The 26,382-nt window shown below is 42.2% G+C and overlaps 1 protein-coding gene across 1 annotated transcript; it reads left to right on the plus strand.

Moving 5' to 3' along the window:
• Positions 1 to 15,296: 15,296 nt before the first annotated feature.
• Positions 15,297 to 20,709, plus strand: LOC112246076 (complement C3). The gene has a single exon (XM_024414345.2). It carries the CDS (start codon positions 15,312 to 15,314, stop codon positions 20,349 to 20,351), a length of 5,040 nt encoding a protein of 1,679 aa, XP_024270113.2. The 5' UTR covers positions 15,297 to 15,311; the 3' UTR covers positions 20,352 to 20,709.
• Positions 20,710 to 26,382: the final 5,673 nt, after the last annotated feature.

The raw sequence follows: 26,382 nt of genomic DNA on the forward strand, positions 1-26,382 counted from the left end.
AGTCCAGAACGGCACTTATCGTTTGTGCTTGTTTTGTTTTGGTTTGTTTGGTGAGTTTCGATTTATTAAAATATGTGGAACTCTACGCACGCTGCCCCTTGGTCCATTCCTTGTAACGATCTTGACACTTCTGAAGTTTGTAATTTCCACTTTGACATTTCAGACTTGATTTTCCCTTAGGAAAAATGCATAAACCCCTACAAAAATGTCCATGAATTATAATCCACATAATAATTCACATTTCCAGTTGCTGCAGGATTATTTTCCTGCTGTTGCTAACTGGCTCAAATTAAGATCCTACATCTGTATCATGTGACTGCCCTGTAGATTCAGTAGGTGGACTTGTAGATCGCAGGCCAGTTCTCATCCATTCTCTCCGGTCTGACTTCCTGAGTCCCAATGCCTGTGGAGATTGCCTCTTCCTATAGAATACTGATTTGGTGCCTCTTTCACACCAGATGAAGAACACATGTCTAGAAATCCGGTCGTTCTCTCTTCCCAGTTCTTTTCTCCCTCTCTTTTTATGGAAAAGACAAACAGATGACAGAACAGAACAATTATATTTTGTGCAGAGGAGGGAGCATTCTCCCATGGTCATTTTAATAGGCTCCTGGACAGAACGAGGCCCATGAACTTGAACTTAAGCAGGTTTATTGATTTTTGTACAAGATGCCTTGTGAATGGCAATGGTCTGAAATAGCCTGCTCTTAGCATTGCCCTGCTTAGCCTGGTCCTCTAGAATGACAAATGGTCTTCAGACCTACAGTACGGTGGTCCTTGTTGACCTTTTTACGTGCAGTAAAGTCTGCACTTTGCTGCACGTAAAAAGGTCAACAAGGACCACCGTAGTATAAGTCTGAAGGCCATTTGTCATTACCGCACGTAAAATTGCCAAAGGATATTCTCACCAGTATACATTACAAGTTGTCTATTACAGATCACTTTTTTCTCCTTCTATAATTTATTCAACCTTTATTCAACCTTTATTTAACCAGGCAATTCGGTTAAGAACTCTTTTTTTTAAGTTAAAGGGATACTTCGGAATTCATGCATTAGCACAATGACTGGAAGTGTATGGGTATCTGCTAGCATGCTAGTAGATACCCATAGACATCCCGTCTTTACGCTAATGCTAGTTAGCATTGGATCGTGAAATTACCTCTAACTTCATACTGGACACAGAGACATAAAACTCTAGGGAAGTAGATACAAGGACTTGTTGACAAAATCCTGAAGTATCCATTTCAGGCAATCAAAATGCGAAGATGATGTTTGGGTGGTAGATCAACAGGTGAGACGTTTCCAAGAAGGCAGAGGGATGGGGAGAGTGGAATGCTGTGACACAGAACGGTAGACAGTTTGTGTGCTATGTCTTTCCATAATTGTAGGTTAGGTGGACAGTGCCAGGTAGCATGAAATAACAAATTCTTATTTACAATGACAGTATGGCTAAACTGTTCAAGTCTCCTGCAACACAGCCGAGACAACATCACTCTCATAACCTATAATCAAACCCCCTCTGTTTTCTCCCGATTGATCTCTTTTGTTATTCAGTTGGTGTTTGCTACATAAGGGGAATCAGATCCACTTGGGAACACGTGCTGGTCATCTGTATGTCCGATATCAACTGCCCCGCTTCTCGCGAACACTGTGTCCTATCCACTTGCAACGCTACTTTATTTTATTTACAGATGATCTTCCTAACAGCAAGGCCAATAGACCATGCCAAAGGCCACGTGTGAATGTGTGTGTTCTATGTGTGTATCAGTGGAGGCTGGTGGGCAGAGCTATAGGAGGATGGGCTCGTTGAAATGGCTGAAGTGGAATCAATTGAATGGAGTCAAACATGTGGTTTCCATATGTTTGATATCGTTCCATTTATTCCATTCCAGCTAATACAATGAGTCTGTTGTCCTATAGCTCCTCCAACCAGCGTCCACTGGTGTGTATGTGTGTGCATGACTGTTCATACGTGAATGCATGATGCAGCGTGCGCGAGTGCACAAGTGTGTATGAATCTGTGTATTTGTATCCCATCCTTCCGCGCTCTGGATTGGCTTGGCAGCACCAGAGGCTCCTCGACGATTCAATTGAAGTAAACCAAGTCCAGACAGCCAGGCAGCTAGAGGGTCCACAACATCCAATGCCAACCAAAATGCTTTATTATCGCCAACCATCAGCAGTTATTTATTAGCTTGGCAAATTCAACCGTCGAACAACTCCACTTTAAATCACAGGAGTCTGGAGCCTATTTATGATGCAAATGTTCTGCTCACAATGTCTAGGCAGTGTACAACATCCATACTAGGGTCCCTGTATTGCTTCCAATGTGAGTGTACAAAAGAAGTCCATTGTAATATTTTGAATCTGTAAGTACATCTGTAATAATACTGAGCCAGATACAAAATTAGAAAATAAAATGGAGGGTGGTGCTGACAGAAGTAGGGAGATAGCTGAAGAAACCTTGTTGCCGGAGAGGGGTCAGAATGGGCCCAAAGTTTGGGGGGTTGCTGACTGCTGATGGCATTTCTATGAAAACACGAGCTTCATCCTATGCATACTTTTCCCAATGCATACTTACTTGTGTATCCTAAAGAAGAAGGCCTGCATTTCTTAGCCCTGGGGGAGAAATCTGAGGCACTTTGTTGGTTCAATTCTCTACCCTTGGATTTGGATTCCACCTCATAGATTTAAAAGCATTGGAAGGTGTGAGCATGGGGTAGTGGGAGTTTACACCATATTCCCTACAACAATGGCATACTTTTAAATCTATGAGATGGAATGAACGAGTGCACACTTAGGGGAGAAGGGTACTATATCAAACCGCAACCAGTGTTTAGACGTTTAGTGTGAACGGTTTACCTGATGAGGACACTCAGCAGCTGGACCCTAATGAGAGATAGTTGGGAGAACTGGGGGTAACCAGACTCAGACACCATCAACCATACTCAGACACCATGTGTGTATGTATGTATGTGAAAATTCCACTCTGCACTGTGTCTAGGCGATGTGTGATGTGTTCATATAATGTTAGCATTTGCAAAATGTTAAGTCCATTTGGGTTAAATGTGAGGGAACAAGGGTGCTGTATTTTTTACTTCAAAATATGAGGTTAATTCTAAATTCAAAGTCATACATTCACTATAGTATTATTAGCCTGACCTACCACAGAGACATACAGTACAGTTGTGCACAAAAGTTTTGAGAATGACACAAATAATAAATTTCACTGCTGCCTCAGTTTGTATGATGGCAATTTGCATATACTCCAGAATGTTATGAAGAGTGATCAGATGAATTGAAATTAATTGCAAAGTCCCTCTTCGCCATGCAAATTAACTGAATCCCCCAAAACATTTCCACTGCATTTCAGCCCTGCCACAAAAGGACCAGCTGACATCATGTCAGTGATTCTCTCGTTAACACAGGTGTGAGTGTTGACAAGGACAAGGCTGGAGATCACTCTGTCATGCTGATTTGATTTCGAATAACAGACTTGAAGCTTCAAAAGGAGGGTGGTGCTTGGAATCATTGTTCTTCCTCTGTCAACCATGGTTACCTGCAAGGGAACACGTGCTGTCATCATTGCTTTGCACAAAAAGGGCTTCACAGGCAAGGATATTGCTGCCAGTAAGATTGCACCTAAATCAACCATTTATCGGATCATCAAGATCTTCAAGGAGAGCAGTTCAATTGTTGTGAAGAAGGCTTCAGGGCACCAAGAAAGTCCAGCAAGTGCCAGGACCATCTCCTAAAGTTGATTCAGCTGCGGGATTGGGACACCACCAGAACAGAGCTTGCTCAGGAATGGCAGCAGGCAAGTGTGAGTGCATCTGCACGCATAGTGAGGCGAAGACTTTTGGAGGATGGCCTGGTGTCAAGAAGGGCAGCAAAGAAGCCACTTCTCTCCAGGAAAAACATCAGGGACAGACTAATATTCTGCAAAAGGTACAGGGATTGGACTGCTGAGGACCGGGGTAAAGTCATATTCTCTGATGAATCCCCTTTCCGATTGTTTGGGGCATCCGGAAAAAAGCTTGTTCGGAGAAAACAAGGTGAGCGCTACCATCAGTCCTGTGTCATGCCAACAGTAAAGCATCCTGAGACCATTCATGTGCGGGGTTGCTTCTCAGCCAAGGGAGTGGGCTCACTCACAATTTTGCCTAAGAACACAGCCATGAATAAAGAATGGTACCAACACATCCTCCGAGAGCATTTTCTCCCAACCATCCAGGAACAGTTTGGTGACGAACAATGCCTTTTCCAGCATGATGGAGCACCTTGCCGTAAGGCAAAAGTGATAACTAAGTGGCTCGGGGAACAAAACATTGATATTTTGGGACCATGGCCATGACAGGAAACCCCTCCTTAATCCCATTGAGAACTTGTGGTCAATCCTCAAGAGGCAGGTGGACAAACAAAACCCCACAAATTCTGACAAACTCCAAGCATTGATTATGCAAGAATGGGCTGCCATCAGTCAAGATGTGGCCCAGAAGTTAATTGACAGCATGCCAGGGCGGATTACAGAGGTCTTGAAAAAGAAGGATCAACACTGCAAATATTGACTCTTGCATCAACTTCATGTAATTGTCAATAAAAGCCTTTGACACTTATGAAATGCTTGTAATTATACTTCAGTATTCCATAGTAACATCTGACAAAAATATCTCAAGACTGAAGCAGCAAACTTTGTGGAAATAAAAATGTGTGTAAATTCTCCATACTTTTGGCCACGACTGTATATCTGCCAGTCATTCATTCCAGTTGTCAAAGCAAATTAAGATACAGGAGAAGATAAAATCCATAAAGTGGCCATACGTTAATAACTTCAAATCCAAAAGGTAAACTATAATCTGCAATAGAAACATGTACTGTATATTTTTCCAGTTATTTTGTGGCCAAGTAGTGTTACCAAAAATGCATGTTGAATCAGAGAGGCCAATCAGAGAGGCCAATCTGTGAAGCAGGATGCCCTATATTCAGATACAGTAGTGCAGCTCCTTGAGGTTGTGCAATACACTCTGGTTACTGATATGAAACATGATATACTATATGCTTGAGAGAGTTCTCACTGCACATTTCTGTCACACTCCTCCCATTCCCTCTTTACAACCTCTTAAAATGGTATTAATATACTGTACATTAAGAAGATTAAATAAAAATTCATCTAATTGAAAAAAAATAGTCCGGTCTGCAATGTTGAAACATTTTCATGTCCAGTCATGTGCACGTGTTGCTTATGTAATAATCTATTTTCATTCAGAATCAGATTTGGACAATGTGGCAGTCAGTGACAATAAATCTTTGTCTGTACGAAGGCCATGTCACACCAAGGCACATCATCACACCAAATACGCAGACCAGCAGACAGCCATCCCCTGTCTTTTTGGTGAGATGACTTCCTTTCCAATCACACGTCAACAAGAGAGAGCGAGAGATGAGGAGAGGAATGCCAGGGGGACTTTCCATTTTTAAGAGTTAGAAGCCTCGGTGTCTCACTCCCCATTTGGGAGACGGTGCAGAGCATAAATTAGGAAGGAGAGAGAGGGGGGGAGAAAGACTTTTCCATGGATCAGTGGAGAAAATGACAGGCCGGGGGAGGGGTCATCCTGATTTCATACCGTGAGTGTCCCTCTTTTGTTTCTGTTTTTATGGAAATACATCCACATTGGACAACAACAACCAATTAAACATTTAACTGAATGGACGAACAGACGAATACACTGATTCGGTGACTGAGTTTATCAGGAAGAGTGTGTGACTATTAAAACCTACCCGAACCGGAAACTGTGAATAAGTGGTAGCATTCGTGCTAAACTGAAAACGCGAACCACCGCATTTAACCATGGCAAGGTGACTGGGAATATGGCAGAAAACAAACAGTGTAGTTATTCCCTCTGCAAGGCAATCAAACAGGCAAAATGTCAGTATAGAGACAAAGTGGAGTCGCAATTCAACAGCTCAAACATGAGACTATGTATTTGAGGACACTGATGTCTTACTTCCAGACAAGCTAAACACCTTCTTTGCCCGCTTTGAGGCTAACACAGTGCTACCGACGCGGCCCGCTACCAAGGACTGTGGGCTTTTCTTCTCCTTGGCCGATGTGAGTAAGACATTTAAGAGTGTTAACCCTCGCAGGGCTGCTGGCCCAGACAGCATTCCTAGCCGCATCCTCAGAACATGCGCAGACCAGCTGGTTGGTGTGTTTGATCATATTCAATTTCTCTCTATCCCTGTCTGCTGTCCCCACACGCTTCAAGATGGCCACCATTGTTCCTGTACCCAAGAAATCAAAGATAACTGAACTAAATGACAATCGCCCCATAGCACTCAATTCTGTCATCATGAAGTGATTTGAGAGACTAGTCAAGGACTCACTTCTGTCATCATGAAGTGCTTTGGAGAGACTAGTGAAGGATCATATCACCTCTACCGTACCTGTCATCCTAGACCCAATAGATCCACAAACAATGCAATCGCCATTAAGCTTGAGGCCCTGGGACTGAACCCCGCCCTGTTCAACTGGGTCCTGGACTTTCTGACGGGCTTCCCCCAGGTAGTGAAAGTAGGAAACAACACCTCCACTTCGCTGATCCTCAACACTGGGGCCCCACAAGGGTGCGTGCTCAGTCCCTTCCTGTACTCCCTGTTCACCCATGACTGTGTGGCCAAGCACACCTCCAACTCAATCACCAAGTTTGCAGATAACACAACAGAAGTAGGATTGATTACCAACAATGACGAGACGGTGAGGGCTCTGGGAGTGTGGTGCCAGGAAAATAATCTCTCACTCAACATCAAAAAACAAAGGAGATGATTGTGGACTTCAGGAAACAGCAGAGGGTGCACCCCCATATCCACATCAACGGGACCACAATGGAGAAGGAGGAAAGCTTCAAGTTCCTTGGCGTATACATCACTGACAAACTGAAATGGTCCACTCACACAGACAGTGTGGTAAGAAGGCACAAATAGAAATCTAAACTGGATGGCCTTCAAAGATAGATGGCAGGGGTTGAGGGTAGAGGAAGGATGGGACAAAAATACTCTCAAACTATGAGAAACAAGATTCTCTGGTCTGATGAAACCAAGATTGCACTCTTTGGCCTGAATGCCAAGCGTCACGTCTGGACGAAACCTGCCACCACCCTTACGGTGAAGCATGGTGGTGGAAGCATCATGCAGTGGGGATGTTTTTCAGGGACAGGGACTGGGAGACTAGTCAGGATCGAGGGAAAGGTGAAGGCAGCAAAGTACAGAGAGATCCTTGATGAAAACCTGCTCCAGAGAACTCAGAACCTCAGACTGGGGCGAAGGTTCAACTTTCCGAAAGGACAACGACCTTCAGCACACAGCCAAGACAACGCATGAGTGGCTTCGGGACAAGTCTCTGAATGTCCTTGAGTTGCCCAGCCAGAGCCTGGACTTGAACCCGATCTAAGATCTCTGGAGAGACCTGTGCAGCTACGCCCCCATCCAACCTGACAGAGCTTGAGAGGATCTGAAGAGAAGAATGGGAGGAACTCCCCAAATACAGGTGTTCCAAGCTTTTGGCGTCATACCCAAAAATACTTGAGGCTGTAATCGCTGCCAAAGGTGCTTCGACAAAGTATGGAGTAAATGTGATATTTGATGAGGGGAAAAAACGATTTAATCAATTTTAGAATAAGGCTGTAACTTAACAAAATGTGGAAAAAGGCCAAGGGTTCTGAATACTTTCCAAATGCACTGTACTTCCTTTCATTTTTTAAACTGGTACTGGTCTGCCTTCAGGCGAGTCTTTTAAGGCTTGTGGACGTGTTCATGAGACACTCACCTGTCCATAGAGGTGTCATATTAGTGTTTGTGAGAAAACTGTTTTTGGGATGTCTCATGGACTGAATACCGCTGTACTGTAGCTCGGCCAGCTTCCACCACAGATATCTCTAGCTGAAACAGACTGTTTTTTCATGCCAATTGGTTTTCCACAGGGCCACAGAAATTGACTCAAGGCTGATTTTGTGAAATAGCACAGTTACAAATAGAAATCAAACTGGATGAACATCAGAAATAGAGGAATGACTAAAAACAAACAAAATATAACTATTGTAATATAGATTGTCTGTAAAATGTGTATAATATGTATACACTGAAGGTAGAAGCCTAAGTGATATTGTTTATTAGTTTACTCCAATTGGGGGAAGGGTGGTAGGGTTTGCGGGGAATAATAAAGGTATATTCTAAAAAAAGTATGTTTGTGTATGTATGTATACATGTGTATATGTATGAATGTTTATGTATGCATATATATATATGGGTATGTATGTATGTATGTATGTATGTAAGTATGTATGTATGTATGTATGTATGTATGTATGTATGTATGTATGTATGTATGTATGTATGTATGTATGTATGTATGTATGTATGTATGTATGTGGATATATATATTTACCCAAAAATGTATGGGGGATTGGAAATGATGCAGACAATTACATTGATGGAAACAACAATCTATCCGCAATATTAATGCTGATCCACCCCTTCATAAATGTAATGGCTCTCGTTGGCGGTAGGAAGAGTAGACCAAAGCGCAGCGTGGAAAGTGTTCATGATTCTTTTTTTCAAAAAACACAAAGCGAAAACGAAAGAGCACAGTTCTGTCAGGCTAAGACACTAAACAGAAAACAAGATCCCACAACCTAATGGTGGGAAAAAGGACTGCCTAAGTATGATCCCCAATCAGAGACAACGATAGACAGCTGCCTCTGATTGGGAACCACACTCGGCCAAAAACAAAGAAACAGAAAACATAGAATTTCCCACCCGAGTCACACCCTGACCTAACCAAACATAGAGATACTTATTTTTCTCTAAGGTCAGGGCGTGACAATAAATTTAAATAAAAAGAGGGTTAATTGATGCACCCATTCCGTTAGCCGGATCATTTTCATCAACATCCGCTGAATTGCAGAGCGCCAAATTAAAATGACAATAGTAAAAATATTAAATTTTCATGAAATCACAAGTGCAATATAGCAAACCACAGCTTAGCTTCTTGATAACCCACCTGGCGTATCAGATTTCAAAAACGCTTTTTGGCGAAAGCATACCAAGCATTTATGTAAGGACTTCTCTCTCAGCAGACAAAACATTACAAACAGCTAGCAGCAAAGTAGATTGGTCACGAAAGTCAGAAAAGCAATAAAATTAATTCCTTACCTTTGAAGATCTTCGGATGTTTGCACTCACGAGACTCCCAGTTACACAATAAATGTTCCTTTTGTTCCATAAAGATTATTTTAAAATCCAAAATACGTCCATTTGGTTGGCGCGTTTTGTTTAGAAATCCACAGGCTCGAGCGGTCACAACGGGGCAGACAAAAATTCCAAATAGTATCCGTAAAGTTCGTAGAAACATGTCCAAGTTTTTTATAATCAATCCTCGGGTTGTTTTTACAATATATAATCAATAATATTTCAACCGGACCTTAGCTTTTTCATTAGGAGTGAGAGAGAAAATGTCTGCTCCACTCTGTTGGCGCATGCAAAACGCTGCTGGCACCCAGCCATCCAATGATGCGATGTGATCTTTCTCGCTCATTTTTCAGAATAAAAGCCTGAAACTATGTCTAAAGACTGTTCAGACCATGTGGAAGCCATAGGAAAATGTATCTGTTTGTTATCCCTTTAAATGGAGGGCAGGCATGCAATGGAACAGGGAGCTTTCTAAATAAGAGGCACTTCCTAGTTGGATTTTCCTCAGGTTTTCACCTGCAATATCAGTTCTGTTATACTCACAGACAATATTTTGACAGTTTTGGAAACTTTAGAGTGTTTTCAATCCTAATCTGACAATTATATGCATATTCTAGCTTCTGGGCCTGAGAAATAGGCAGTTTAATGTGGGTGCGTTTTTCATCCAAACATCAAAATACTGCCCCCTACACTCAACAGGTTTTAAGGGAGTGGGACATTTTGGAAGCAATTGAGAACATCTGTGTTGTTGATCTTAGCACGTGTTGATGGTTTAAAGATGCACTATGCAGAAATCGCTCCTCCATTTCCTGGTTGCTGGAATTGTAATAGTTTTCTAATTTGAGTTTGTGACAAAACAAGCAAGTATAGTGCAGAGAATCATTGCACCATGTAAATATATTTTCCATAACCAAAAATATTGTTTTTTCAGCTACTTGAATCTGGTGTTCAAAAGTAAAAAAACAAAATTTAAGCACAGTAAACATAAAAATAGTGCACATAGAACAGATCTACCGCTTCTTAGAATTGCTTTCAATGAGAATGACATATCTATAACTCACATTTCTCTGTGGATTTGGTCACATATTAAGTTACATAATGCACCCCCCAAACAATGGAGTCTATTAATGAAGCCCAGCGTCAATCTAAGTAGCATAATAAAGAAATCAAAATCAAAATATGTCAGAATAAACTAGAGATATCTGCATCGAACGCATCTGTGGTAAAAGGTGGCCGAGCTACAGTGGTGTTTGTCAGACCCTGAGACATCCCAAAAATCAGTCTTCTCACAAAAATGTCTGTAGCGTCCAAACAGTTTGGCCTACAAACTAATATCATCACTCTATGGAAAGATGAGACTCTCATGAACCTGATGGTTTTGCAGTACAATTTTTTGAGTAGGCACAGAACTCCCTGTATACTTCCATTCATTGTTTTAACTGGTACCGGTCACCTTCAGATGAGTCCCGTGACACTTGTCGCAGAGCAAAACAGAGGCCACCGTCTTGTTCGTGAGAGTCTCATCTTTCCATTGAGACAGACACTTCAAAACCTTATTCCTTATGATTCATTTTTTTTACTGTCTTTTTTTGCCATTTATGAATGTGTTATTCAATTAGTTTCTATGAGCTATAGTAGTAAAGGCCCCCCCAACGGCTTGGACTTTTAGAGGTTAACGAGAGATCACCTCAAGATAGAACTGGGGCTAACATAGGCTCAACATAGGCCCTCCATGTTTTTGGTTCTTGATTTGAAACGGGCCTTCTAAAGGCTGTAACTTTGGCAAACATGGAGTCCAACTAATATAGACTGACATTTAAATGGGTATGCTTCGTGAAACAATTGGTTTCAGGCTACTAACAGCCCATCTATTTGCAAAAATATCTAAAAACATGTTTTCACCATGTCATTATGGGGTATTGTGTTTAAATTGTTGAGAATTTTTCATTGATTTAATCCATTTTGAATTCAGTTTGTAATGCAACAAAATGTGGAATAAATCAAGGGGTATGAAAACTTTTTGAACCCCCACACATCAGACTTTGCCATATAATCCACCCATCCACCCAATCCCTGTCCCATCACTATCCAATGGTCCCTGTCCAGGATTGTTTAATTATTACATTGAACAAAACCCTGCTAGTGCCAGGGGTGAAAAGGTGACGTTGACACAGTGTGTGTGTTTAGGTTCTTCTCGTCACTGACAGGAATAGGTATCTCAGTTTGGCCCATTATCAAACACAGGCGGACCCAAAGATAGGGTCTACCCAGGGTTGCAAGTTTTCCAGGTGGATGTTTCTCGATAGGTCTTGTACTATGCATCTGTAGGCCTCACAAATTTATGCAACCACTTGTGTGTGTGCGTGTGTGTGTGAGTGTGTGCATGTGTGTCTGTGTGTGTGTATTCCACATCTGTTGCGATGGGGCAATTATGTTAGGGACAATTCAGGACGATTCACAATAATTGTTTTTTTTCCAAAATAATAGTAATAAATGTATGTTTCGTAATGCCAATCCTGGTTATAGGTAACAATCCTTCGTATGAACTGCCTACATTTTTACACATATCCATTAATTGTGGAAATGCATTAAGATATGCAGTTTTTATTATATACTGAACAAAAATATATAAGCAAACATGTAAAGTGTTGGTCCCATGTTTCATGAGCTGAAATAAAAGATCCCAGAAATGTTACACAAGCAAAGAAACTTACATCTCTCAAATTTTGTGCACAAATTTGTTTACATCCCTGTGAGTGAACATTTTTCCTATGCCTAGATAATCCATCCACTTGACAGGTGCGGCATATCAAAAAGCTGATTAAACAGCATGATCATTACCCAGGCGCACCTTGTGCAGGGGACAATAAAAGGCCACTCTAAAATGTGCAGTTTTGTCACACAACAAACTCAAAAGGGGTGATGATATTAAATAACAATAATTTTATTCCGAACGTGCCAATTGTTCAAACAGACCCGCAAGGTAGATGGATAATTTTAAATATGTTATTGAACCACAAACAGATTTGGCTCATTAATCTATACGTTCCAAATCATAATGATCAACGCTTCATTGGAAATATATATATATATATATATATCATCATTTAACAAGCCTACAAGCAATAGAATAATCTATTATTACGGTGGAGATTATAATACGGTTTTAAATACCTCAATGGACCGTAAAAGAAAATCACACTACAAACTATCACCCTTATGCACTTAAGAAAATCTCAAATATCATAGATATATTGGAACTAGTTGATATAAGGAGGATTAAATATCCTGACCTACGGAGATATACATGGCGGAGGCTCAATATTAGCAAGTCGTATTGACTACTTTCTTATGTCATTCTCATTGGCACCAAAAGTTTAAAAAGTGTTGATAGTGGACAGAATGCGGTTGTCGGACCATCAAATAATTGGCATATACATTACTCTTACAGAATGTCCACGTGGGCAAGGATGTTGTAATTTTAATCAGGACAGAATATTTTATAACTGACGTTTTCCGACATAACGAACTGTAGGTATAGCAGATCCCCTTATTGTATGGGCCATTTTTTTATGTGCCTTTAGAGGCCATGAAATTCACTACTCATCTTTAAAACAAGAGCAATTTAGGTCAAAATAATTCAGAATTAAAATAGAGGGACTAACAGTACAGATAGATAGCAATAAAAACTGTACCACAGAGACACAGAATACGTTAGAGGAAAAACAAAAAGAAATGGAGGTACTTACTCAAGAAAGATCAAGTGTAAAATATTATAAAAAATAAAGCAAACTGGATGGAATATGGGGGAAAATGCACCAAATTATTTTTTCATCTTCAACATAGAGAAGCGAACAACATTTTTTTCCTATTAATAATGCAAAATTAGCAGAGTATAACTTTTGTGAAACATCACAGCACAGCTGAAAAAAAACTTGGAAATGGATCAAAGAAAATGCATGGTGTTCAGAGATAGATGGGAAGGGTTCAGTGGAGCTGAAGGGTGTGACTAAAAATAACAAGATAACTCATGTAAAATATACTGTGTCCATAAAATGTATATAGGCTCAAAACAATTGTGAAACAGCATAGCTGAAAAATATATGGCAAATAGAAATCAAAACGGGATGGTCTTCAGATATAGATGGGAGGGGTTGAGAGTAGAGGAAGGATGGGACTAAAAGACTCTCAGACCAGGAGAAACAAGATTCTATGGTCTGATGAAACGAAGATTGCACTCTTTGGCCTGAATGCCAAGCGTCACGTCTGGACAAAACTTGGCACCATCCCTACGGTAATGCATGGGGGTGGAAGCATCATGCAGTGGGGATGTTTTTCAGGGACAGGGACTGGCAGACTAGTCAGGATCAAGGGAAAGGTGAAGGCAGCAAAGTACAGACATATCCTCGATGAAAACCTGCTCCAGAGCACTCAGAACCTCAGACTGGGGTAAAGGTTCACCTTCCAACAGGACAATAACCTTAAGCACACAGCCAAGACAACGCATGAGTGGCTTCGGGACAAGTCTCTGAATGTCCTTGAGTGGCCCAGCCAGAGCCTGGACTTGAACCCGATCGAACATCTCTGGAGAGACCTGTGCAGCGACGCCCCCATCCAACGTGACAGAGCTTGAGAGGATCTATAGAGAAGAATGGGAGGAACTCCCCAAATACATGTGTTCCAAGCTTGTAGCGTCATACCCAAAAATACTTGAGGCTGTAATCGCTGCCAAAAGTGCTTCAACCAAGTACAGAGTAAATGTGATATTTAATGAGTGAAAAAAATGATTTAATCCATTTTAGAACAAGGCTGTAACTTAACAAAATGTGGGAAAAGTCAAGGGGTCTGAATACTTTCCGAATGCACTGAACTTCCTTTCATTTTCTTAACTGTTACCGGACTGCCAACAGGAGAGTCTTGTAAGGCTTGTGGACGTGTTCGTGAGAGACTCACCTGTCCATAGAGGTGTCATATTAGTGTTTGTGAGAATACTGGTTTTTGGGATGTCTCATGGGACTTAATTCCTCTGTACTGTAGCTCGGCCAGCTTCCACCACAGATATCTAGCTTAAACAGACTGTTTTATTATGCCAATTAGTTTTCCACAGGGCCACAGAAATTGACTCAGGGCTGATTTTGTGAAATAGCACAGTTACAAACAGAAATCAAACTGGATGAACATCAGAAATGGAGTTAGGACTAAAAACAAACGAAATGTAACGATTGTAAAATAGATTGTGTCTGTAAAATGTGTATAATATGTATAAAACGATATGTATTTACCACCGCATCAGCCTATGGCGGCCTTACCCATCTGCAGTGAAAGGTGGCCGAGTTACAGTGGTGTTTGTCAGACACTGAGATATCCCAAAAATCGGTCTACTCACAAAAATGTCTGTAGCGTCCAAACAGTTTGGCCTACAAACTAAGATGATCACTCTATGGAAAGATGAGACTCTCATGAACACGATGGTTTTGTGGCTACCCAATATGTATCCCTTAGAATTTTAAGAAATGGGCTATAGTAGTAATGGCCAAATTCAATATTCAAATTCAATGTGTGTGTGTGTGTGTGTGTGTGTGTGTGTGTGTGTGTGTGTGTGTGTGTGTGTGTGTGTGTGCGTGCGTGCTGAGACCCGAGCTCTCCTTGGCATTTAGGGTGTTTCTGTTGTTTTGACAGTGAAAGTATCATGCATGACAAGTTGACTTGTCTTGAAACCAGATCTGAACTAATGGAGTTAGTTAGCTTCGGCTTTGATAATAGCACGTCCATGTCCATTTTCTGGTTAATAACATCACTTTTTTGCCATTTTGTTGTATATAGTTGTTTATTTCAGTGGTTTAATGTAAATCAGATTAGTTCCACAGGTCTAGTACATTTCCAACCTGTATATCTCTCTGATAGATTTTGAGCTGTTTGTTTTGCTTAACAGTGGACTTTCCAACTACTCTTATCAAGCCGGCTGGTTTCCCAACTCTACTGCTGGGAAGTAACGCACCCCACGGGGGATTCACCCCTGAAACTCCTCCCACAGAATGAGCTAATCCTAGACAGGATAAAAGCCAGGGATGGAGAGGGAAGGCACTATTACACACCGAGAATCAGCAGTGGAGATGTGGGTCGGCAACTTGCTGTGTCTGGCCGCTCTGGCTGTAGCCCTCTCCTTACCTACCTTATCTGATGGAGCTGCACTACTAGTGTTGTCAGCTCCTAACCTGCTGCGTGTGGGCAGTAATGAGAACATCTTTGTGGAATCTCAGGACCATGCAGGAGGTCCCCTGAATGTTAAGATCATGGTGAAGAACCACCCTACGCAGAGCAAAGAGCTAGCCTCTAAATCAGTTGTTCTGGATCAAGCAAACAACTTCCAGGCTCTGACACAACTGGTCATCCCAGAGGGGGACCACTTTGTGGATGACCCCAAGCAGAAGCAGTATGTGGTCCTGCAGGCCCAGTTCCCTGACCGCCTCCTGGAGAAGGTTGTCCTGGTCTCCTTCCAGTCTGGATACATCTTCATCCAGACTGACAAGACCATTTACACTCCGGCCAGCACCGTCCACTACAGAGTGTTCTCTATGACTCCTGGCCTGGAGCCTCTGACCAGGGAGATATTTGAGGACCAGGAGGTTGCCAAGAACAAAGAGATCGCAGTCTCTGTGGAGATCATGACTCCTGAAAACATCACCATCTTCAGGGAGATCGTCAACCCAGACAAGGGAGTCAAATCTGGACAGTTCAAACTTCCTGACATCGTCAGTTTCGGGACATGGCATGTAGTCACGAGGTTCCAGAGCACACCTCAAAAGACCTTCTCATCTGAATTTGAGGTCAAGGAGTATGTTCTGCCCAGCTTCGAGGTTAGTCTGACCCCAGCTAAAGCCTTCTTCTACGTCGATGACAATGACCTGACTGTTGACATCACTGCCAGGTATCTATACGGTAAGGAAGTGACAGGGACAGGCTATGTGGTGTTTGGTGTCATCACAACAGATAACGAGAAAAAGAGTTTCCCTGCCTCTCTGCAGAGAGTAGAGATCAAAGACGGTAAAGGAGTGGCTTGTCTGAAAAAGGAACACATCACACAGACTTTCCCCAAAATCCATGATCTGGTCAAACAGTCCATCTTCATATCAGTCAGCGTGTTAACAGAGGGTGGGGGTGAAATGGTAGAGGCAGAGAAGAGAGGGATCCAGATTGTCACTTCGCCATACACCATCCTCTTCAAGAGAACGCCCAAATACTTCAAACCTGGCATGCCCTTTGACGTCTCTGTTTACATTACGAATCCCGACAACTCTCCAGCCATTGGAGTGGAGGTTGAGGTGACTCCAGATAATGCTAAAGGGGTGACCAGGGCCAATGGTTTTGCAAAAATACCACTTAACACTGTGGCATCAGCCACAGAGCTGGTAATCACTGTGAAGACCAAGGACCCGGCGATCCTCCACAACAGACAGGCGGAGGCCACCATGAAGGCTCTCCCCTACAGAACTTCCACCAAGAACTTTCTCCATGTCGGGGTTGACTCTAATGAGCTGAAGATAGGAGACCCCATTAAGATCGATCTGAACCTGGGACCCACCCCCATACAAAACCATGACCTTACATACATGTTCCTGAGTAGAGGTCAGCTGGTGAAAGTGGGCCGATTTAAAAGACAGGGCAACGCGCTGGTAACACTGTCAGTGCCTGTCTCCAAGGAGCTGCTTCCGTCGTTCCGCATCGTAGCGTACTACCATGTGGGAGCAGCTGACCTGGTGGCAGACTCTGTCTGGGTTGACATCAAGGTCTCCTGCATGGGCTCACTGAAAGTGACATCGACCAGGCCCAAGGCATCCTATGAGCCTCGTATGGCTTTCAGTCTGACCATCACTGGAGACCCGGGAGCTAAAGTAGGACTGGTGGCTGTAGACAAGGGAGTCTACGTTCTCAACAGCAAACACCGTCTCACACAGGCCAAGATCTGGGACACCATAGAGAAGCATGATACAGGCTGTACAGCTGGAGGGGGAGCAGACAATATGGGGGTGTTCTACGATGCTGGTCTGGTATTTGAGACCAACACTGCTAAAGGGACTGGGATCAGAACAGACCCAAGCTGTCCTGTTAGTTCTAGGCGGAGACGAGCAGTGACCATCAGTGACGTCATCACTAGTATGGCCAGTAAGTACAATGGTCTGGCCAAGGAGTGTTGTGTGGACGGGATGAAGGACAACACCATGGGATATACCTGTGACAGACGGGCCCAGTACATCACAGATGGGGACGTCTGCGTCCAAGCCTTCCTTGTCTGCTGCACTGAGATGGCCTCCAAGAAGATAGAATCCAAACAGGATGCACTGCTGCTCTCACGCAGTGAGGAGGATGATGATGATGCGTACATGCGGTCTGAAGACATTGTATCTCGTAGTCAGTTCCCTGAAAGCTGGATGTGGGAGGACACCAATCTTCCTGAATGCCCTGCCCAAAACAAGCACTGTGAGTCCACATTTGTAATAAGGAACAACTTCTTAAAGGATTCCATCACCACCTGGCAAATAACAGCCATCAGCCTGTCTAAAACTCATGGCATCTGTGTGGCAGATCCGTTTGAGATGATAGTTCTAAAGGAGTTCTTCATCGACCTCAAGCTGCCCTACTCAGCCGTCCGCAATGAACAGCTGGAGGTCAAAGCAATCCTCCACAACTACAGCGAAGACCCCATCATTGTGCGTGTGGAGCTGATGGAGAACGGTGAGGTGTGCAGCTCGGCAAGCAAGAAGGGTAAGTACAGGCAGGAAGTGAACATGGACCCCATGTCCACCCGGGTTGTCCCCTATGTCATCATCCCTATGAAGCTGGGCTTGCACTCCATTGAGGTCAAGGCATCTGTGAAAAACTCTGGCAGCAATGACGGGGTGAAGAGGGATCTGCGCGTTGTGGCTGAGGGAGTGCTGGTCAAGAAGGAAACCAACGTACTCCTGAACCCAGGTAAACATGGGGGTGAGCAGACGTCACACATACCCAGTGGAGTGCCCCGAAACCAGGTGCCAAACTCTGATGCTGACACACTGATCAGTGTGACAGCTGGAGAGCAGACCAGTGTGCTGGTGGAGCAGGCCATCAGTGGAGACTCTCTGGGCAGTCTGATAGTTCAGCCAATCGGGTGTGGGGAACAGAACATGATCTACATGACCCTGCCTGTCATTGCTACACACTACTTGGACAACACCAAAAAGTGGGAGGATATTGGCCTGGACAAACGGAACACAGCCATCAAGTACATCAACATTGGTTACCAACGTCAGCTGGCCTATCGTAAAGAAGATGGCTCCTACGCTGCCTGGGTCAAAAGACAGAGCAGCACCTGGCTGACAGCATACGTGGTGAAGGTGTTTGCTATGTCCAGTTCATTAATCAGTGTTCAGGAAAATGTGCTCTGTACTGCTGTCAAGTGGCTGATCCTGAACACACAACAGCCAGATGGCATCTTCAATGAGTTTGCTCCTGTCATTCATGCAAAGATGACGGGTAACGTGAGGGGATCAGACAATGACGCCTCCATGACAGCTTTTGTTCTCATCGCCATGCAGGAAGCAAGCTCAGTGTGTGAGCAGACTGTCAACAGCCTACCAGGCAGTATGGCTAAGGCAGTAGCGTACCTCGAGAAGCGTCTGCCCCACCTGACTAACCCTTATGCTGTAGCTATGTCCTCCTATGCTCTGGCCAATGCAGGGAAACCTAACAAGGAGACCCTACTGAAGTTCGCCTCTCCACAGCTGGACCACTGGCCAGTCCCTGGTGGTTACCAGTACACGCTGGAGGCCACGTCGTACGCCCTGCTTGCGCTGGTCAAGGTGAAGGCCTTCGAAGAGGCCGGCCCCATAGTCAGGTGGCTCAACAAGCAGAAGAAGGTGGGAGGGGGATACGGATCCACACAGTCCACCATCATGGTGTTCCAGGCTGTGGCTGAGTATTGGAGCCACGTGAAGGACCTGAAAGACTTTGACTTGAACATCAACCTAGAGGTGGCCGGCAGGGCATCAGCCACCAAGTGGTCCATCAACAACAAGAACCAGTTCCACACTCGTACAGACAAGGTCAACTCCATAGACAAGGACTTGACTGTAAAAGCCTCCGGAAATGGTGAGGCGACCTTGTCGGTGGTGACATTGTACTATGCCCTGCCAGAGGAAAAGGACAGTGACTGTGAAAGCTTTGACCTCTCTGTCACCCTCACTAAGATGGACAAAACAAGTCACGAGGATGCCAAGGAGTCATTTATGCTGACTATTGAGGTGTTGTATAAGAACTCAGAGAGAGATGCGACCATGTCTATTCTGGACATCGGCTTGCTGACCGGCTTCATTGTGGACACAGACGATCTGAATCAGTTGTCCAAGGGTAGGGAGCGCTACATAGAGAAGTTTGAGATGGACAAAGTTCTGTCTGAAAGAGGATCTCTCATCCTATATCTGGACAAGGTGTCTCATAAGTTAGAAGACAGAATATCCTTTAAGATCCACAGAGTGCAGGAAGTGGGAGTTCTTCAGCCAGCTGCCGTCTCTGTATATGAATACTACAACCAGAAGCGCTGTGTGAAGTTCTACCACCCACAGAGGGAGGGTGGTACTCTGAGCAGACTGTGTCTTGGAGACGTGTGCACGTGTGCGGAAGAGAGCTGCAGTATGCAGAAGAAAGGTGAGCCAGATGTCCAACGCATAGACAAAGCTTGCGCCGCGGGACTGGATTACGTTTACAAAGCCACGGTGGTGGACTCGAAGCTGACCACACACACAGATACTTACACCGTGAAGATCGATTTGGTCATCAAGCCAGGTACTGACGAGGGAGTGGAGGGGAAGAATCGTGACTTCATGGGACTGGCTTACTGTAGAGAAGCTCTGGGTCTAATGCAGGGGAAAACATACATGATTATGGGGAAGTCTGAAGACCTGCACAGAGTGGAGGATAAAGGACTGTTGCAGTACAAGTATGTCTTAGGTGAACAGACATGGATAGAGTACTGGCCCTCACAACAAGAGTGCACATCCAGAGACTACAGAGAAGTCTGTCTGGGCATTGATGAGTTCATCAACCAGATCACAACCTTCGGCTGCCCTGTTTAGTTTCTCTTCTTGCTTTGTTAAATGTACATTTTTGTAACATTGCAATCCAGGTTGCATGCCCTGTCATAACTCATTGTAACCTCTAGAGAGTATGGAGATGAGTTTGCCCACTTGGAAAATATTCTGTTAGAAACTGACCAGTAAATGATGTACACCGTGCATAAATCATTTTTTCTTTAAAGTTAACATGATGATGACGACTGCAAATGGCACATTTATACATTTAAGTGTACCATTTGCAGTTGTCATTGATTACTATGACGTGGTCACAGTTCTATGGCTTTATTTTAGCACTAAAATGACCCTGCCTGCTGTAATAAGCATGAAAGAAATGAATTAAAAAACATATTAACTCTAATTCCTTTGTGTGCATATCACCAGTCATTATGGGGATTTAATTGTTTATTGGTTTTAAACACTAAACAAAGACATTTAAGTTTAAGGTTGAGTGGGATGGTAACTATTTATGTTCACTATTTGAGCACCAAAATGTCCAAATATCTCATTCCTGTCCATATAGCAAGTCAGTCAGAGTACTATATATCTTTCAGCACTTCATTGTTTTTACCAAATGCGATCAGGATTAGCAAACATTTTCTCCTGCCCCATGTGGCACTAAGCAAATAAGATGTACTGTATACAAATCAGTCAGGGTAATAGACACTTTCATCACTGCTTTTACCGATGTGGAAACTTGTTTATAGAAAGAAACAAGAATTTATAATCAGGGGTTAATTTATTATGAGCAAGGTTTTGACATTAGGGGTGCAGACAAAGGACACTGACCCTTACCAGGAGGAAGTGTGTCTCCGTCATTGAGCTTTTGTTTTACAGACATGTCATCATGGCAGATATGCAGTATGTATTTTAGCAAACAACAGTTGTAGTGGGATCACACACACACAGACACACACACACGAGTGCACACACTCACACACACTGACGCACAACCTTTCATGTAAGCCTTGGGGAAGACACAGCTAGAGGTCTCTGAGTGTTTGAAGGACATTTCAGTCTCAATCAGTGAATATGAAAGACAAAAATACCAATAATCACCCCACATTAACCATAGCCCAACATCCTCACTTTCTTCCTGAACCCAGATGACAAAGCCTGGTGCTAACATGCGTCCCTTGTCGTGATCTTGTCAACATTCTGAGTGTGTCCACATTTTTTGACAGATGTAGACAATCAAAATACACATTGTGAACTAATTGTATTCAGATCTTTCTGACCACATCCGGAGGTAGTCAGGCATGCATTGAATATTTTGTATCATTTTTTTAAAACCTTTTTTCAACTAGGCAAGTCAGTTATTAAGAACAAATTCTTATTTACAATGACGGCCTACACTGCATTGTATCTGGACATCTTACAAGTGAGCAGATCTGGTTGGTCAAACAATTTAACTCATCAATATACTGTAGCAAAAGTAAAATGAGTGCCTAAGCATGCCATTTTTTTGAAACAATAACTCTCTTTAATTTTATTTATTTAACAAGGCAAGTCAATTAAAAACAAATTCTTATTTTCAATGATGGCCTAGGAAGATTCTGCCTTGTTCAGGGGTAGAAGAAGTGATTTGTTTTACCTTGTCAGCTCAGGGATTTGATCTTGCAACCTTTTGGTTACAACTCCAACACTCTAACCACTAGGCTACCTGCCCATGGAAGGACCAGGAAATCTGGTCACAATGCCGAGAGAATGGACAGATAACACATTGTAATACTCTTTATTATTTTAATAAACCAAACACAATGGTACATTTAAGCGCAGGTAATATTGCTACAGGTTCAGGGTTGTGTCTATTTTCCCTATCACAAATATTGGCTCACTTGCTGGAGTTGGCACAAAAGAGCTAGGTTTTGATGAATTAACAAGTTGTGGGTGTGTCGAGGCTTGACCCCTCACTGGCCAATCAGAACATGCTCCATGGCTAAATATGTGGTTGCTTGAGGTTGTGTATTTACAGTTTTTTTATGTATTGCCATGGAATCAACTCCAATTCTAATGTTAATCCGTTATAGTTTGTTAAATTGCTTACATAAACGAAATAATAAACTATAGACCTATCCTATCTTTGCCAAATAGGCTAACTAGAACCAGTTTGCACATTGTTCTAAGTAATTGCATGGGCTCAATCTCATTAACACTGAGATCGGGGCTAGGCCTACTGTAAACTGCATTATGGCTGAGCATGGACATGCCAAACATTGTCAATGCTATGACAGGGTAGCCTAGTGGTTAGAACATTGGGCTAGTAACTGAAAGGTTGCAAGTTTGAATCCCCGAGCTGACAAGGCACAAACCTGTTGTTCTGCCTCTGAACAAGGCAGTTATGTCCCACTGTTCCTAAGCTGTCATTGAACATATGAATTTGTTCTTAACTGACTTGCCTAGTTAAATAAAGATGAAATATAAGTAGGCAAGATTAAGTTAATTACTGATGAGGCCTAAAATGAGAAAAAAATATTCTAATCAAAACTAAACAAACTGTTTTAAAATGGTATGTTTGAATCAATGTCCTTGTTTCAACGTCATAGCTTGAGTAAAATAACATACATTACCAGTCAAAAGTTTGGACACACCTACTAATTCAAGGGTTTTTCTTTATTTTTACTATTTTCTACATTGTAGAATAATAGTGAGACATCAAAAACTGTTAAGTAACACATATGGAACCATGGAGTAGGCATAAAAGTGTTCAACAAATCTAAATATATTTTAGATTTGAGGTTCCATATTAGCCACCCTTTTCAGCTGTTTGAAGCTGCTGTTCAAAACCGAAAGTTAAAAACAAAACTTAAGCACGGAAGCATAAAAATAGCGCACATATAACAGATCTACTGCTTCTTAGAATTGCTTTCAATGAGAATGACAGATCTATGACTCATATTTCAAAGTGGATTTGTTCATATATTAAGTTACATAATGCATTCCCCCCCAAAAAAATGTGTCTATTAATGAACCCCAGCGTTAATAATGTAAAATTAGCAGAATATATACAGTGGGGCAAAAAAGTATCAATGTCAATAACAAAAGTTTATCTCAATACTTTGTTATATACCCTTTGTTTGAGGTCAAATGTTTTCTGTAAGTCTTCACAAGGTTTTCACACACTGTTGCTGGTATTTTGGACCATTCCTCCATGCAGATCTCCTCTAGAGCAGTGATGTTTTGGGGCTGTTGCTGGGCAACACGGATTTTCAACTCCCTCCAAAGATTTTCTATGGGGTTGAGATCTGGAGACTGGCTAGGCCACTCCAGGACCTTGAAATGCTTCTTACGAAGCCACTCCTTCGTTGCCCGGGCGGTGTGTTTGGGATCATTGTCATGCTGAAAGACCCAGCCACGTTTCATCTTCAATGCCCTTGCTGATGGAAGGAGGTTTTCACTCAAAATCTCACGATACATGGCCCCATTCATTCTTTCCTTTACACGGATCAGTCATCCTGGTCCGTTTGCAGAAAAACAGCCCCAAAGCATGATGTTTCCACCCCCATGCTTCACAGTAGGGATGCAACTCAGCATTCTTTGTCCTCTAAACACGACGAGTTGAGTTTTTACCAAAACGTTATATTTTGGTTTCATCTGACCATATGACATTCTCCCAATCTTCTTCTGGATCATCCAAATGCTCTCTAGAAAACTTCAGACGGGCCTGGACATGTACTGGCTTAAGCAGGAAAACACGTCTGGCACTGCAGGATTTGAGTCCCTGGCGGCGTAGTGTGTTACTGATGGTAGGCTTTGTTACTTTGGTCCCAGCTCTCTGCAGGTCATTCACCAGGTCCCCCCGTGTGGTTCTGGGAATTTTGCTCACCGTTCTTGTGATCATTTTGACCCCACAGGGTGAGATCTTGTGTGGAGCCCCAGATCGAGGGAGATGATCAGTGGTCTTGTATGTCTTCCATTTCCTAATAATTGCTCCCACAGTTGATTTCTTCAAACCAAGCTGCTTACCTATTGTAGAGTCAGTCTTCCCAGCCTGGTGCAGGTCTACAATTTTGTTTCTGGTGTCCTTTGACAGCTCTTTGGTCTTGGCCATAGTGGAGTTTGGAGTGTGACTGTTTGTGTCTTTTATACTGATAACAAGTTCAAACAGGTGCCATTAATACAGGTAACGAGTGGAGGACAGAGGAGCCTCTTAAAAAAGAAGTTACAGGTCTATGAGAGCCAGAAATCTTGCTTGTTTGTAGATGACCAAATACTTATTTTCCACCATAATTTGCAAATAAATTCATTAAAAATCCTACAATGTGATTTTCTGGATTTTTTTTCTCTCATTTTGTCTGTCATAGTTGAAGTGAATCTATGATGAAAATTACAGGCCCCTCTCATCTTTTTAAGTGGGAGAACTTGCACAATTGGTGGCTGACTAAATACTTTTTTTGCCCCACTGTATATATATATATATTGTCACACCCTGACCATAGTTTACTTTGTATGTTTCTATGTTTGGTTGGTCAGGGTGTGAGCTGGGTGGGCATTCTATGTTACATGTCTAGTTTGTCTAGTTCTATGTTTGGCCTGATATGGTTCTCAATCAGAGGCAAGTGTTCGTCATTGTCTCTGATTGGGAACCATATTTAGGTAGCCTGTTTGGTGTTGGGTTTTGTGGGTGATTGTCCTTAGTGTCTTGATGTCCTTGGTCTGTGTGTATGTGCACCAGTATTAGGCTGTTTCGGTTTTCGTTACGTTTATTGTTTTGTAGTGTTTGTATTTAGATTCGTGTTGCTTCAGTTTAAATAAACATGGATCGCAATCTACACGCCGCATTTTGGTCCGACTCTCCTTCACACCTAGAAAACCGTTACACACACATATATATATATATATGTATATATATATATATATATGTATATATATATATGTATATATATGTGTATATATATATATGTATATATATATATATATGTATATATATATATATGTGTATATATGTATATATATATATGTATATATATATATGTGTATATATGTATATATATATATGTATATATATATATATATGTGTATATGTAGGAATGTTTATGTATGCATATATAGGTATGTATGTATTTAGCCAAAGAAAATATGGGGGATTGGAAATGATGCAGACAATTACATTGATGGAAGCAACAATCTATCTGCAATTTTAATTCTAATCCACTCCTTTATAAAAAATGTTTAATTAAAGAGGGTTAAGTTAGTGGGACATTTTGGAAGCAATTGAGAACATCTGTGTTGTTGATCTTAGTACTTATTGATGGTTTAAAGATGCACTATGCAGAAATTGCTCCTTCATCTCCTTGTTGCTAAAATTGTAATAGTTTGCCTAATTTGAGTTTGTGACAATACATGCAAGCATAGCGTAGAGAATCATTGAGAATCATACATAATGCATCCCCCCCAAAATTGTGTCTATTAATGAACCCCAGAGTCAATCTAAGCAGCATAATAAAGTTATCAAAATCAAAATCTGTCAGTTTAAACTAGAGATCTGCATTAAAAGCGTCTCAATACACCGCATCACCTATTGCGGCCCTACCCATCTGCGGTGGAAGGTGGCCGAGCTAGAGTGGTTTGTCGGACCCTGAGACATCCCAAAAATCGGTCTTCTCACAAAAATGTCTGGAACGTCCAAACAGTTTGGCCTACAAACTAAGATGATCAGTCTATGGAAAGATGAGACTCTAATGAACACAATGGTTTTGTGGCTACCCATTAAAAAAGGGTTAAATATGTATCCCCTAGAATTTTAAGAAATGGGCTATAGTAGTAATGGCCAAATTCAATATTTAATCAAATAGTGTATTTTTAAAACAGATTACATCTTAAGAGATCCTAAAATTTCAGAGCTATATAATAAAGCTCAGGATATAAAATTGTTTTAATTTCTTTACACATATTTAACCGCATTTTTTAGGTAGGTACAGAACTACAGAACATCATTATAGTTGTGTGTGTGTGTGCGTGCGTGCTGACTCATGATGAGATGCACCAAGCTCTCCTTGGCATTTAGGGTGTTTCTGTTGTTTTGACAGTGACT

The sequence above is a fragment of the Oncorhynchus tshawytscha genome, linkage group LG23 (genome assembly GCF_018296145.1).
Source record: "Oncorhynchus tshawytscha isolate Ot180627B linkage group LG23, Otsh_v2.0, whole genome shotgun sequence".
NCBI classification, from domain to species: Eukaryota; Metazoa; Chordata; class Actinopteri; order Salmoniformes; family Salmonidae; genus Oncorhynchus; species Oncorhynchus tshawytscha.

What these genes read in the sequence shown, in the direction of transcription:
- LOC112246076 (XM_024414345.2), top strand. Translation starts at nt 15,312, where the DNA reads ATGGAGAGGGAAGGCACTATTACACACCGAGAATCAGCAGTGGAGATG.